A 16,903-nucleotide genomic window follows, 5' to 3' on the forward strand; every position below is an offset into this window, starting at 1 on the left:
GTAAGCATTTTTATCATGATGAAAAGCTACTTTTCAGCAATTAAATTAACTTTCTGGAAGGTACTTTAATCTGTTGGGGGGGATGGGGAGGTGTGTGACAAAAAGGCAGGGAGCGTTAGCAGGAAATTTGAGGAATACACTGCTAGAATTGTTCTTACATAGACAATTTTTAAAGTATGCAAGTAAAGCATGCACAGACTAGGAAAAAAAACTCAACAGGACCCACTGTACATCATTATTAACATATCCATTTATATTGCACATTTAAACCAGAGGAAAGGGCTTTTGGAAATAATGGCTGCAGAGATATTATCCTCCCTACAACTTCTCCAATTTTTTTTCTTCTGTAGAGTGCTCCAGGCCTCTCTCACTTAGCCTCACGGAATCTGTTCTAGTGAATGAAAGATGTATACTATAGCTGTTGTGTTAGCACATATGGGAATCAAATATATGTTGTTGATGTGGACATAGAATGGTAATTTAACAATGTTGGTATTTCCTTGTTCTAGAATAGATTCTGGCTTTCACTTCTTCATATGAATAAATGAGTACTAAGTAGAATTCATAAAGCTAATTATATTTGTAATGAATAAGGTCTACATTCTAAAACATGGGCTGATTTAGAAAAAACAAACAAGTGCTTTAGGCATTGTTCTCTTTGTTTAGAAAACTTGCATTATCTTTTAGTCACTAGAGATGCTCATTCAATTTTATAATTCTTCCAACCCTTTAAAATCTCATTTTGCATTGAAGGTTTCTTGAAGTGGGACTAATTAAATCACATGCCAGTAATCTGAAAAAATGGAAATTTACTTGAAATATGAAACAGAGAGTTATATGATTTTGTTTGTCCAGAGATTGAATGGCACATTGGAAAGAATAATGGACCAAAGAGTCACAAGACTTGGGTATGAATCCCACCTCTGACATATTACTTGTGAGACATTGGGTAACCTTCTAGGACTTAATTTCCTCATCTATAAAAAGGCTAAATGACTTCTACAGCTCCTTCTACCTCCAAATCTATGATCCTATATAATTTAGTTTTATATTCCATTAATTTGATTGACTAATTGAGTGCCATTACTCTATGTATTCTCTTCTTTAGCTTAAAATTTTGTTGTGTACATTAGCTTTGTTCAAAACATTTCACAAAATGCTATTATCCCAAGCATATAGTATAGGGCCTGGCACATAGTAGGCACTCAATAAATGCTTATGACTATCAAATTTACTTCAAATCAGAGTTCAGAATAAAAGAAATAATGAATTAATAATAATAGCATTTATATGTTGCTTTAAGGTATACAAAGTGCTTTACAGATATTACCTCAATTTATACTCACAATAACTCTAGGAGGTAGATGATATTATTATCTCCATTTTATAAATGAGGAAACTGAGATAGTCATAGGTTAAGTGACTTTCCCAGAGTCATGTAATGAGTAAGTGTCTGAGGAAAGATTTGAATTTATCTTCCTTACTCTAAGTTCCCTGCTCTACCCACTGGAAATCTAGCCCTATTGACTAAATTAATTAATTAAAATTAATTAGTCCTACAAAATTAACTTAATATCATTTGAAAGCTTACGTATGTATTTGCTGGTTGTTATCCCCATTGCCACATATCCTTAAGTTGAATGCCCATAAATTGAAATATGTTCATATTTTTAACATTTATATTATGTGAAGAATACAGTATTAGACTCCCCCCATTCAGACCTTACAAGGCATTCTGTCTCTGTTCCATCTCAATTTCCAAAGTAAAAATCATCAATTTTATTCTCCCCAAACTATACAATTTCTGAAGCTATCATCCAGGGTTTTTTAATACACAAGACATAGAACTGATGATAGAGACAGCCGATTCAGCTCCTGATAAACCAAGAAAGCAATTAATATAATCTTTAAGTACAAAATATAGCTAAGTCAATAGTTTTATTCCAATGTTTTTGAGTTAGCGATAAAAAATGTAAATTGATTTTCTAATGCTCCAAAAATGCGACTATACGGGTGTTTAAAGGAACTAGAATTTTTCCCTATTAAATCAATTTTGTCTATAAATAACTCCAACTGTGTTGCTGAAATACTGATGTAAAAATAAATTTAATTTCTCCAACAAAAATGAGAAAGATTTCATGGACTAAATTCAGTTCTTTCAGAAACAATAACAAAATTCCTTTTAAAGATAGAAGTGTGAAAATTCTTTTAAAATGTAAGATCAATTGTCTAGGGAGATATCTTGACGACTCCAACAAAAGGACTCCTAGTAGTTATGAATCACCCCCTTCATCACATTTGAGCTAAGTCCAAGCATACTTTCCCTTGGATTGTTTATGTACTGGTAGTAGAGTGTATCACAGATTTTGAGGGAGGGGATATTTTGCACCAACTTTTCTTACTGCATTACCTTAGTTACTATTATCTTAAATAGAATCTTTCTAAAAGCCTTTCTAAAAGCTGACTAATTGATATTAACTAATGATCATGGGATAAAAGCATAGTAGTAGAAGCTCATAAGCTACAGCAATAGAAACACACTCTAACCCTCCAGGGTTACCCATAGAAGTCTGAGGGGAGATGAAGCAGTTGCCCTTGGGGGACTCCATTTGTCAGTGATAATGGGATTTGGGAGAGTAGCTTCAGAACATGTACTGCATTTATAATCATTGTAAAAGTTATTACAATGAGGCGTCCAAAAGAGCCCAGAAATTATCTCAATCAGTAAACACAATCTCTTTGCCAAAAAAAAAGAGTTATGTCAACCAAATATCATGTTGATTTAGATAACAACTCATTTGCAAAACATTACTGAGGAGAAGGAAGAAAGTTTATCGTGAGCAGTACTGCCTCAGGAAACCTCAGAACAAAATTGAGGAGAAAACAAGTGTAAAGTGTGATTATACTGAGAACATTGTCAATGCAGCTAAGAGGAAGACTACAAACAGATATAAAGTGGAAAACATCTGCAGGCAGTTTTTTCAAAGAGATCTCTTATAGCAACAACAGTAGAATTTGGACACCACCAGCTCTGTTTCCAGTGTACCATATGAAGAAATAGTAATGTTATTGAAGAAGAAAAACTTTGGAAAATCAAGTACAAAGAGAAAAACAATTGATCCAGTAGGTTGTAAACCTCTTGAGGGCAGAGACATTTTTGTTTTGTTATTATATTCTTAAGACTTGGCACAGTGCCTTGAAAATAGGAGTTATTCCATAAATGCTTTCTGGATGGGATTGGAGGCTAGATGTAACATGATTTTAAAGGGGATTGGTTCTTTAAGAGACAAAGGGATTGATTCTCGATATGTCAAAGAAGGAATTGAGTCCAGGTAAAGAAAAAGTGAAAATGCAACAACAGTTGTTGACCCCATATTTCTACTTCCTCATCCCTTCAAGATATTTGTGACAATGCATACATCTAGGGTATTGTTGATGAAAATATAAAAAGAGAACAGGTAGGTTTTAAATATTATTTTATAATACTAGATCATATCTTTATAATTTCAGTTGATTTAGAGAGATAGACAATAAAACATTATACTTTATTCTTTATTGATTTTACTCAATAGGTTTTATTTTGGATCTCCTAGAAACAGATACCTAATTGTATCATACTGGTATTTGTCAACTCTTGACATAGAAAAAAGCAAAGTAAGAGATCAAGGGAGACAAAGAACTAGATAGCTTTAAAAGTTAAATGAAATTACTATCAAAAAAGGAATGAAAAAAAGAAAAGACAGAAAATGTAAGCATAAGTAGTGAATGAGGACAGAAAATTGGATTATCTTGAGTTTTGAATAACCCTAGGGTAGGATGACACAGTCTGCAAATACTCAAGAAGTTATAGAAATAGATGTACTTCTATTTCCCTTTCTGGCTGTGGTCCTAAGAAGTGAGATATTCACTTCAGTGTATAAGGAAGGCAAGAAAGAACAGAATTCTCATTCAGTAGAATAAAAGATCCTAAGTCTAGGCTTTAAGAATAGGAGTGCAACTCGGTCTTGGATCAGCACAAATCATAAAAGGGAATCCAATAGCTGTTACACTCTTTGGAGAGCAGATATCACTAACATGAGGTATCATAGTTGAGTCAAAAGAGAATTAGTTTAGGGCTGAGGCCAGGGTTCTAGTAACAATTCTGCCAGTAGTGGTGTGAATTTTTACCAACCAATTAACTTCTGTGAGACTTGGTTTCCTTAACTGTCAAACGGGGATGTTTTATCTGCCCTATTAATGCAAAGGGCTTTAATGCTAAAACATCTCTTGCCTCTGTACCTGTGGCTTGCAAAATCCCTAACTTCCTTCAAGGCTCAGATCAACTTTTACTTCCTCCAAGAAGCCTTTCTTGATTTCCCCATTGGAATCATAGAATCATAGCTCTAGATTTGGAAAAGACCTCAGAGGTCATTTATTTTAACCTCTCAGTTTTACAGATGAAGGAACTAAGGCCTGGAGACGTTAAATGACTTATCCAACCTCACACATATCAGGGTAAGAATCTGAATTCAGTTCCCTTGATTCCAAAGTCAATGGCCTTTCTCCTGTGCCACTTTGTTATTAGGACCCTTCCATTTATAGGGCCCATTGAAATACTGAGTATTTACCTGTATACATATTTCTTCACCACTTCTCCCAGGAAAATGTAAGCCTTGAGAGCTGGACTTGTTTTCTTTTTGTCTTTATATCTAACATAGGGCCTGATACATAACAGATATTTAATACTTACTGAATTAACAATGAGGGATTTGGATTGGATTGCTTTCAGTTCAAATATTTCCTGGTTTATATCTCACACCATGACAATCAAGAATAGGACCTAAAAGGACTTGGGCCACTCTCAGACCTATTCTACAGACAAATTAATTAGAACATATAATTGTTACTACCAACAATAGTATTCAAGTCCTCCTTGTTACTACTGAGTAAAAGAAATGTTTTAAGTCATGGTAGCCAGGTAAAGTTACTCTTAAATGTCACATGTTTGATAGTTATCATTTTATTCCAATATTTGAGGCAAACAATTTTTAGTAACCAAAAGTCAGAGATGAAAATGATGTTGTTAGTTTGTTTCTTTCACTTGGGGTTATTGTATAAGTCTATGGTAACAAGGGAAGGAGAAAGCAGGTTAGGGAAGAGACTAACTTTTCTCTATTTATGAAATGGTAATTGGCCTAATATGTAAACATATTGACATTTCTATTGTTACATAGGATTTACAGTAGAAACACATAAAAATGAAAAATGAAGCATATATGTTTCCATTTGGAAAACATGCTATCAAATTCAATTTTAAAGGAATGTTTGTTGTTATCGTTGTTGAGTCATTTCAGTCACATCTGACTCTTTGCGACACCATTTGGGGTTTTCTTGGCAAAGGTACTAGCGTGATTTGACATTTCCTTCTCCAGCTCATTTTAGAGATGAGGAACTGAGGTCAACAGGGAAAGGGACTTGCCCAGGGTTCACACAGCTAGTAATGTCTGAGGCCAAATTTGAACACATGAAGATGAGTCTTCCTGTTTCCAAGACCAATGCTCTATCCAGCTAGCTGCCCAAAGGAATGTTACACATATCATGTTTATATATACCTGTGTTGAGAATAAAGCAAGAAAAATGCACTTTTAAGGAATGTTATAAATATCATATTTATATATCCACACATATCTGGAGAAGAAATCAAGAAAAAAGTATTTGAGTAAATAAATACAATAGTCTCACAAATTGCAGACATAACTAATAACGACATTGTTGTCTCTCATGTTAAAAAGTAAGCAAACACCTTAAAAATCACCAGGTTACAAATATATTTTGGTGGAAAGTTACAAGTAACATTTCAGTTTAGGTTGTTTAAAGAGATGTTAGATATGCTATTCTTAGGTTGACCATATGCTTACCCTTGAAGATGGAAGACTACAAGCTTCTAAAGCAGTTTCAACTCGTTTTCGGTCTGCTGAAAACAAACGATAGATGCTGTGAAACAAAAAAAAAAAGAAAAGGATTGACTAAAAGGGATATGATATTGTCATATTCTTAATTCTATGGAAATGATTCAAGGTAAAAATGTTTTAGTAACTCAAACACTATTTGTTACATATTTAAAAAATCACAAATTTATAATAGAGGCAATATGGCATCCTGGCTTCAGGACCTAACTCTGATACATACTAGCTATGAGATCTTGGACAAGTCATTTAACTTCTCAGTGACCTAGGTAGCTCTCTAAGACTAAGTTAGAGGGAGGGCACTGGCCTTTATTGGTAGAGAGAGTTCTTTCCTGGGAACTTCTTTCTATAATGAAATAATAGGCCCAGTCCTTCTCTATATACCTATCTTAAAAACCAAACCAAACAAAACAAAACTTTGCATTCATATCTGTGACCTCTGTCCTGAATGAAAAGGATTGTGTTTGATTCAATTATTCTGTCCAATGTCTAAAACAGACATTGCATCTCTGGAGTATAATCCATACTGTGATATGATCTATTTACTTTAAAGTTTCCAAAGTGCTTACAAATATTGTCTCATTTGATCCTCCCAACAGCCCTATGAGGCAAGTACTATTATAGCTATTTCACAGATGAGGAAACCTTTGAGGCAGACAGAGGTTAAGTGACTTGCCCAGGATTACATAGCCAGTAAGTGTCTGAGGCTGGAATTGAATTTGAGTCTTCCTGATGCTAGGTCCAGCACTCTGTCCATTGTACTACCTAACAGCCTCTTCAATTGAAAAATTGATTTAAATGAAGGGAGATCAAAAGTGAGAATTTGAAACCATGGAATTGTTTTTTTTTTCCCCCACATAAACTCTTCCTAGGTGAAAAGATTCTGAAACCTTTCAAATCCAGGAAGAGTTATCCAAAGAAGCTAAGGAGTAACTTCTGAAAACTTCAATTATATGCAGAAAACTGTTACCCCTCACCTGTAGTTTTGAAAAAACCACCAAGTGAAAAGGAGAAGAAGAAAGAAAGATCATGGTCCAAAAAGGAGGACAGGTTAGAGATAAGGTCCTTTCTACTACACAATGGATTCTTAACATTTGTGAGTGTGCCATGGTCCCTTTTGGCAGTTTGGTGTAGCCTATGCATACTTTCACAGAATATTGTTGTTAAATACATGAAATATAATGTATAGCCTTACAAGGAAACCAATTGTACTGAAAACAGCATCAACCAATTATGATAAATTATATAAAATATACATATACATCTCTATATGAAATACATAATACATATATACTATGTCTGTATATACAGACAATTCTCAGTTGTATTTAAATATATTTATATCTATGTCTGTGTATCTACATTTTTTCCCAGGGACCCTGGATTAAGAACCCTTGTACCATACCATGCTACCTACTACAGTGTAACACTAAATTCTCATTTACTCATTTATTTTTACTCAGCCACTTATGAACCTAGGTTGGTATTCTGAAACGGTTGTGTGTGTGTGTGTGTGTGTGTGTGTGTGTGTGTGTGTGTGTGTGAAGCTCTTGAAGCTCCTGATAAGGATGTCATTAAAAAAAATGTCTATACCAGAAAAACTAATCTAACAATGATTTCTAATTTTATCTCTTTCATTAGTGGGCTGCGTCACCTGGGTCAAATCACAGAATTTCCTTTTTCTTCAGTTTCCTCATCTTCATCTATAAAATTAGATGATGTCAATATGATGTCAACTCAAGCCAATTAAAAGTGTTTTTTTTTTTAAACAAATAGCAATAACAGCAGTACCTAGTGATGGAACTTACTTTTTGAGAGGAATTCGTCCTTCAGGAGTAACTTGTAGCTTGAGTTTGGTATAGCTATTGGGGAAAGAGAAAAATAAGGTTCTTTTTTATTCACAGGACTTACAAGAAAATAAAAATGAAACTTTACTAATCAAATACATTTATATAGCCTACTGTTCTTTAGCCTTCTTTGGGAGAATATTACCACTATTTCAGATAACTGAATCAATAGCTGAGCAAGGAAAATAATGTAGATTATAAAATTGCTGTTTTAACAAAATCTCTTAAATACTGAAAAAACCAAGTCCTTTGGGAAAGTCTACAAGACACTGTACTTCATCATTTGTCAGTTTTGACCCTGAACAATAATTATATAGATTGAGAAGCAAGGAAATTGAAAGAAAGTTAGACTAGAACTTAGAACATGCTCGATATGGTTGTTTTAATAGAATTTAAAATGGCTACAATATAAAAGAGGTGAATTCTTCAATATTCCCAATATAGTATTACCAGAAGAATATATGGATTTAACAGATGTGTTGTTGTTCCAGAAAGCAATTTGAAATCATTAATAGCAGTGTAATTTCCCAAATGTAATCAATTCCTCCACTTGATTTTGGGCCCAACTTCTTGTACATCCATTGCTCCTGTCCCAGGTCTACATGCAGGCTGTCTAACCCATTGGATTGCCTATTGAACTACAAATTACAGCCTAGATCAGGGGTGGGTAACCTGTGGCCCCAAGGCCACATGTGGCCTTCCAGGTCCTCGGGTGTGGCCTTTTGACTGAGTCCAAGTTTGACAAAACAAATCCTTTTATTAATGGGATTTGTTCTGTGCAGTTTGGATTCAGTCAAAGGGCCACACTTGAGGACCTAGAGAGGCACATATGGCTTTGAAGTTACAGGTTCCCCAACCCTGGAGACAATAGGCATGTTTCATCCATTCAGTTTTTCTTCACTGTTAGGCATATCTCTTTTGAATAACCATGGATCTCATTGAGGACATCTTTCATCACACTTGGATTTGATAGTATTAGGACAATATCACATTTAAAGAGGGCCTTCGGAAGACCTAGCGAACCATCGATCTGTTAACAAGGGTTTTCAACCTGACCTCCATCAACCATACATACATATGTACATATATGTATGTGCATGTATGCACGTATGCATGTCTATGAGTGCATATATACATATGTATTTCAGCAGAATTCTTTTTGCTTTCTTCTGTGTATTTGAAAACACATTTTCTGAGAAGTCAATAGGCTGTACTGGATATCCAAAGAGGTCTATGACACAAAAAAGATTAAAAGCTGATATTTAGTGAACTCTTTTATATCTCTTCTCCATAATTACAATCATAGTGGCATATAATATTGACAAGCTACAAACTTTAATGCACCATAAAAATGCTAGCAATCGTTATTTGTTACTCGGTGAGGATAATAATCACAGAGTCACTGAATAAAATTATCCTTATTGTGGCATTTACTAAGGCATCCTTTATGATCTTATTATATACATGAGAAATTCCTTGTTGGGTGAGTCTTTAAGGTTGAAATTTGCTCTACTGGATCTTTTTTTGGTAATCAAAAAATTGAGCTCACAAAGCTTGTATTCTCTGTACCTTTCAATTAATTATAAGATTATAAAGATGTGGTCTACTATGGAAAATCATTTGTAAAATATTGACTTCATTTTTCATATTTTCATGGTGGACACCCTTAAGATGTGTGCAAATAAAAGAGAAAAATGTTATTGAAGTGTTCTCAGTCACCTTTTTTGCAGGACTGGTGTCTGTCTGCCATTCTTTTTTTATCCAGATTTTTGTATCTCCTGTTCTCTATTATAGTTTGTACGATATTTCCTCAGTGATTTCAAGATTGCATCACACTCATCTTTGATTTCCTATGTGCTAGTCCAGCTGTTTTCCCTAGCTTTATCTTCCTAACTGCAATTTCTATTTCTTTATATAGCAAATCAGGTGCTAAGATGTTTAAGCCCAAATAACACTTTCTCAGTGATGACAAAAATACATCAAAATAGAAATATTGACAAATTTGCACCATTTTATATTTACTTATCCTTTTACCAGTTTCATTCATGAAATGTCCTTGCAATGATATTCATTTGGGTATGAATGCCAAATGCCAACCTTTCTGGGGACTTGTTTTTGCTTTCATCGCTTATTGCTAATTTTATAAGGTGACATTGCTTATAATTTCTGGACATTTTCCTCCATCATATTCTATAAATGTGATTGGCAACAAAGGATACAAAAACAATTTGCATTCAAAACTGGTGTTGCCCTTGACCCCATATTTCATTAATACAAAGAATTCAAGTGTTTGGTGATGTGATAGGTGGTTGAAAGCCCAATCCTTATAGCATGGTCAAATCTAACCTTCCCAGTGGGTTATACATAGCTTTTGTAATATGTCCTGCCTGGTTCCAATCTAAAACATGGAGATTGATTGAGCCTGCTTCTCACACACATAAGGCTCCCTTCCTCCTCTTCTGAGTATAAGCAGTTATCCTTTGACTTTTTCTTGTTGACACAAACTGTAGTAATAAAAAAAAAATCTTTTAATTGGCTGCTGAGCTAGAACTGAGAGTGCCTACAAAAGGAAGTGATAAAGCTCTGAAGTGATAAATATTGTGAACCACTGGATGAGGGAGGGAAAAAAATGCCCTATCTCCTACATAGCTACCATATGGCCTTAGGGACATGGCAACTCTGTTTCTGTTGTGTTTCTTCCTTTATGATCTTAGGTGTATGAGGATTCTGAGATGAAATGGCTTAGGTTATCATTTCATGAGTATCAAAAGGTCAGTAAGGCCATTAGTTATCACCTCAGTAACCAGAATAGCAGAGACCCTTGTAGCCACCAGCAGCAGTAGCTTAGCTGAATGAGGAGCCCCCCACCACACATCCCCCCACAGCTCCTGAGCTACCTTCTTGACTCAGCCCACCGGTGGATTGACCTAGCAGCCAAGAAAACACATTCTAGAAGAAGCCAGCCCAGTCGAACAAGGGAAAACCCCTCATCTATTGTGAAGCTATGCCCCAAAGTAGAGACTCTGTGAAGGGGAGAAAAGGATACTCAGTGTCAGGAATCAGAACGCATCACACGGCCCCATTTGTCTATTACTACCTTGTGTGTTAAGTTTGAGCTTACTCATCCCTGGGACTGAGCATGCATGAGGGTAAGTGCAATCCTAACTTGGGATGGTTAAAGTTATGCAACTTCTGTTCTTACTCTATCTTCTTAGTAAATTTTTTTTTTTTGTAAAAGTAAATTGATATTAATTGATATTGGGGAGATGTCATTTGGTTAACTGATGCTGGTAAAAGCACTCAGGATGAAGGCTCAAGAGAGATCATATTATAAACCCCAACCTGAGGGGGGTTGTCATGTCCAGAAGTGGAGGTGCTACATTCATAAATCCCAGTTCTGAGCTTTTTGGTCTCTGTCTTACATTAAGTGCCTCATGTAAGTTAAAGAGAAAGTGATGCCGATACTAATTCAACATCTTAGCCTTTTTCTCATTTTCCATCTTTCAGCAATGTTGATTCCTTTGAATAGATCACATTTAGACTCTTATAATCACTTGAAGGATCTAGACGATGCTTAATTTGACCTGTGCTCTCATTAAATCAGTGGTGTGACCACAAACAGAAATTTGATTTTGCTTTGACTTCCACATTAACCATTCATTTCCGATCAAGATATTTGTGATATTTGGTGCTCACCATTTTCAGTGCCTTCTGATTCTTCTGGAAGAAAATATTCATGATATGTAGCTGTGGGGCTTCTATGCAGTCTACAAGCTTTTGACCTTCTTTTCTCAAACCAGAGCAATATTTTTCAAAATATTGTCCCTATTACCTCCTCTGTCTGACTGATTCTGAAAAAATGTAGGTACATAAGCTGTATGTTTTTGTGTATGTTAATCATGAAGCCTGCAAAATAAGATGTCTAAGTATCCATGAAATAGTGTTCCTTATTGCCTTTGGGTGTACAAGGAAATAAGCTTCAATAAGTCTTTTTGACTTGTTTTCTTTTTTCTTTTTCTCTCTTAGAGTTCATGCTTTGCTTAATAACTTCTGTAAATTCCAGGTCATCTCCACAACACAATGGGTATGTGGGTAGGAATTTCTGAAGGGAAAAACACATATTGCCCAGATTATGACATATAGTTGGATGAGGGCAGCCAGTTAACATAGTCCATGAGTATAGAAATAGCTACAGAAAGATATGTTTATGTACATGTATATCCAGATCCACATCTATGTCTATGTCTATATATCTCTTGAGATCTATCTTACCTATTTTCTCTATCTCTATCTAAATCTATATCTATCTTGGACAAGCACTACAGATCAATAATAATCTAGGACAGATCAATGATAGCTTAGGTTATACATAGTGTAGCAGAAAAGTGCTCCATTGGAAGTAAGATATTCTGAGTCTGAATCTCAACTCTACTGCTTACCAATTAGTGTGACCTTAATCAAGTCACTTCTCTGCCTGGGTCTCAGCATTCCCATATGGAAAATAAGGGGGCTGGTTTAGATGATCTCTAAAGTTCCTTTCAGCTGTAAGTCTATAACACCTAAGGTATAAGAAGAAAATGGGAAGAGGATATTGGGTCGGATCATATTTGGGAAATGGTATCACCCTAGTGACAGTTGGCTATGGGCTGTTTCCTCAATCCCACAAACCAATCTTTGGTTTATACCAAATACCAGTACCAATATACAGTACCAATATATGGCTATGACTCATGGAATACAATGGGTTCAGATGAATAAAATTGAAGTTGTCCCAAAGGAAAGTGAACATATCATAGTGTGTACTAGTGAAAAGAATTCTGGTTTTGAAGTTCATGGACCTGGGTTCAAGCCCTGATTCTGATAAATGATGGCTGATTGACCATGGATAAGTAACAACCTCCTTGAGTCTCATTTTCCTCATCTGTAAAATGAGTGGTTTAAACTATATAATCTTAGAGATCTCTTCAAATCCCACTTAATTCTGGGATCCTAAGTTACCAGAAGCATATTGTCAATAATGACATGCAAAGAAGTGACATCATCAAGAACATAAGAAAAGGGCATAAATTGCTCATGTGGTGCAATAAGGTACAGACACGTCAAGTACACAGAAAATGCTAAAAGAACCAGAAAAAACCCTTCAGCATTTGCATTCTCTGTTCATGAATGATTTATAGAAATACATGAATAAACAATAATTTATTAAGCCCTAACAATGATAGATTAATTATTTGGGACAAGCAATAATTTGGATATGGCATCATTTTGTGACAAAAATCTACATGGGTGTGGTGCTTCTCTTAACCTCAGACTGATTCAGAATAGCTGATATGGACCAGATGAAACTGGATTGGGATTTTTTTAGGATGTCAAAATATATAAACATTTTTGTATAAATCAGTAAATGTAATCAGTTTACTCTGTCCCTTGTAATGTACATACCAATGCACTATATGCTTAGTGCTGGGGAAATAATGAGAACATCCGCACAGTCCCTGATATATATGTATGTATATACACATATATACACACACACATATGTATATATATATATATATATATATATGCATATATATATAAACACATGTACACGCAACACACATACATACATACATATGTGTGTATTATATTTGTATGTATATATTATGTATGTATGCATGTATTTGAGGATTCAGATGAAGGAAAAAGAAATGGCTAATTTGGTTAAAAAGTGTCACCTGACAAGGCTTGGGAGTTGTTAGGGTGTATTGGCAAGTAAGATAGCAATGACTTGGCACAAAGTTAGGGCAGATGGCAAGGTCTAGTGGTCCTTCGTCTTACTGGAAGGATTATCGTTGGTGACTCCATGCCTATAAATTGTGTGAGTGACCCCACTTGACATAAGATAAGAGAGGTCTAGAGAGGCCTGCCCACCATTTCAGGGATGAAGAAAGAATACTTGAGGGTTAGAATAAAGTGAGGCTTTGAGTTCCTTCCCTTAGGGATAAGGATGGGGGAGGGTCAATGTGTAACTAGACAGGGGTCAGGGGAAGGGAACACTGGAAAGAAGATTGTGGGAAAAGTTTCCCATAGAGTCTGCTCCTTCTGGGCCCTCTGTGTGGAATCTGGACCATCAGAGAGGCTGGGCCAGGACAGGGGGCAAAGAAATGTAAAAGAATTATACACTATAAGGAGGCATTACCCAAAGGACTACCCACACTGATGAGATAATTGATCCATTTGTATATCTATGCATTGTATGTAAGACAAATATGTTAAAAATGTTTTATCCTCTGGTCCCACACTCAAGAAGTAGCCTTAGGGCCTTTTCTTCTCCATTTCTCCTTAAATAGAAAATGAATTGGTGAAATTTAGATAACTTATGTCTGTTGCTGAACGTGTCTATTAGTTGGTCCTCTTTCTCAGCTACAAGTACTTCCTCTACTAGAGGAAGATGTAGTATCAATTTAGTAGCCTATACTTTGCTCCTTAGCAAGCTCTTCAGGGTCATGAATGACAATCTATCACACGTATAAAACCAAAGGTTGTCTGGCATCTGCAAACCATGCAAATACATGTATAAGTATGAAAATATATATAAGTACATATATATATATATATATGTGTGTGTGTGTGTGTGTGTGTGCGTGTGTGTGTGTATATGTATGTATGTATGTATGTATACACACACTACTTCGCTACATTACATAAGTGTATAACCCATTCATTCTTTGATCTGAATGCAGTAAGTTTTGGATACCTTGGATAGGAAATGTCCTCACTTGTTATGATGAAAGGAATTATTTGAAAATTACATGGCCTGGTTCTAAAGAGCTGGATGCCTTTAATTATTATAAGATTTAAGACAGTGGAAAAATTTTTGCTGTCAAAACCAATGCCTACTTGAGTAGGTCTGATAAATGCAAGAAAGTCCAAGGAGTTATTAATTAATGAAACTCAAGTTGATTCATAGGCCTTCAGGCCTCCATCACAAAGTAATTTAACACTGACCATAGGTAGATGGGGCACAAGAAGTAGGACTGGACATAAGACTGTACATCCTAACTTCAGGTTTTCCTAGAAATCTTGTATCTGGGTTTGTTGTATGATTAAGCTTTTCCTAAAATTAATGTTAAATATGAGCCTTTTTATACTAAAGGCAAGTGAATTGGTTCAAATAACAATGCACAATCTTTTTACCTCCCTTGAAAGTACGTAGTATTTGTAGACCAATGAATCTTCATTCATAAAACAAATCTCAGTTATTCATACTACTGTCTTATTCATCTTCGTACCTTCTACCCTCTCAGAGCACTTAGAAGAGTTGGAGATACTTTTTGGATATATGACTAATGACCTCAAGCTTACTGTCTATTTGGAAAGACAGGACTAGCCCATATTAAAACAATTAAAGAATATGTGAGTGACAAACTGTGCAGTACTTATAAGTTTCAAGAGGAATTCAGAGAAGGAAGTAATCAATGTGGGGGTGGAAAAGCAGGGAAAGGTTTAAAGGAGATTTTCTTTTCTTTTCTTTCCTTTTAAATGTTATTAATTTATTTTGACTTATCAACAATCACTTCCATATGCTTTTGAGTTTAAAATTTTTCTCCCCCTTCCTTCCCACCACCCTCCCCAAGACTGGGCGCAATCTCATATAGGCTATACGTTGGCATTCCTATTAAACATATCTTCACATTAGTGAAGCTGTAAGTAAAAATTAAAACCAATAGGAGGAACCATTAGAAAGAGGAAACAAAACTCAACATAAGCGTAAAAAAAAATGATAGAGATTCAGCTTCCATAGTTCTTTCTTTGGATGTGGACAGCATTTTCCCACACAAGGCCTCTGGGGGATGTCTTAGATCCTTGTATTGCTGAGAAGGGTTAAGTTTATCAATATTAGCCATTGCACAATGTGGCTGTCATTGTGTACAACGTTCTCTTGGTTCTGCTCACTTCACTCAGCATCAGACCACACAAGTCTTTCCAGGTTTTGCTGAAGTCAGCCTGTTCATCATTTCTTATAGCACAATAGTATTCCATTACATTCATATACCACAACTTGCTCAGCCATTCCACAATTGATGGGCATCCTCTCAATTTCCAATTCTTTGCCACCACAAAAAGAGCTGCTATGAATATTTTTGTACACGTGGGTCCTTTTCCCATTTGTATGATCTCTTTGGGATATAGCCCTAGAAGTGCTATTGCTGGGTCAAAGGGTATGCACATTTTTATAGCCCTTTGGGCATAGTTCCAAATTGTTCTCCAAAATGGTTGGATCATTTCACAACTCCACCAACAATGCATTAGTGTTCCAATTTTCCCACATCTTCTCCAACATTTATCATTTTCCTGTTTTGTCATGTTGGCCAATCTGATAGGTGTGATGTGGTACCTCAGAGTTATTTTGATTTGCATTTCTCTACTCAGTAATGATTTAGAGCATTTTTTCATATGACTATAGATGGTTTTAATTCATCTGAGAACCATCTGTTCATATCTTTTGACCATTTATCAATTGGGGAATGGCTTGTAGTCTTATAAATTTGTCTTAATTTTCTATATATTTTAGAAATGAGGCCCTTATCAGAGAGACTGGTTGTAAAAATTCTTTCCCAATTTTCTACCTTCCTTCTAATCTTAGTTGCATTGGCTTTGTTTGTGCAAAAACTTTTCAATTTAATGTAATCAAAATGATCCATTTTGCTTTTCATAATGTTCTCTATCTCCTGTTTGGTCATGAATTCTTCTGTTCTCCATAGATCTGATAGGTAAACTATTCCTTGTTCTCCCAGTTTGCTTATAGTATCAGCCTTTATATCTAAACCATGAACCCATTTTGACTTTATTTTGGTATATGGTATGAGATTTGGGTCTATGCCTAGTTTCTGCCATACTCTTTTCCAGTTTTCCCAGCAGTTTTTTTCAGAGTGGGTTCTTGTCCCAGAAGCTGGGGTCTTTGGGTTTATCAAATAATAGATTACTATAGTCATTGATTACTGTGTCTTGCATATTTAACCTATTCCACTGATCCACAACTCTATTTCTTAGCCAGTACCAAGCAGTTTTGATGATTGCTGCTTTATAATACAATTTAAGATCTGGAATTGCTAGGCCACCTTCCCC

At 35.4% G+C, this 16,903-nt stretch overlaps 1 protein-coding gene across 2 annotated transcripts in view; it reads right to left on the bottom strand.

Moving 5' to 3' along the window:
- PLCB1 (phospholipase C beta 1) overlaps positions 1-16,903 on the bottom strand; it is an 870,456-nt gene that overhangs the window by 310,079 nt on the left and 543,474 nt on the right. For both annotated transcript variants that reach the window (XM_020985703.2, XM_020985722.2), the window contains exons 6-7: positions 7,754-7,807; positions 5,898-5,973 (exon numbers count right to left, since the gene is read on the bottom strand). In XM_020985703.2, the coding sequence (XP_020841362.1) occupies positions 5,898-5,973; positions 7,754-7,807 (130 nt within the window). The remainder of the gene's footprint in view (positions 1-5,897; positions 5,974-7,753; positions 7,808-16,903) is intronic.

This window comes from Phascolarctos cinereus, unplaced genomic scaffold (genome assembly GCF_003287225.1).
Source record: "Phascolarctos cinereus isolate Bilbo 61053 unplaced genomic scaffold, phaCin_HiC Scaffold_2;HRSCAF=192, whole genome shotgun sequence".
Classification (NCBI taxonomy): Eukaryota; Metazoa; Chordata; class Mammalia; order Diprotodontia; family Phascolarctidae; genus Phascolarctos; species Phascolarctos cinereus.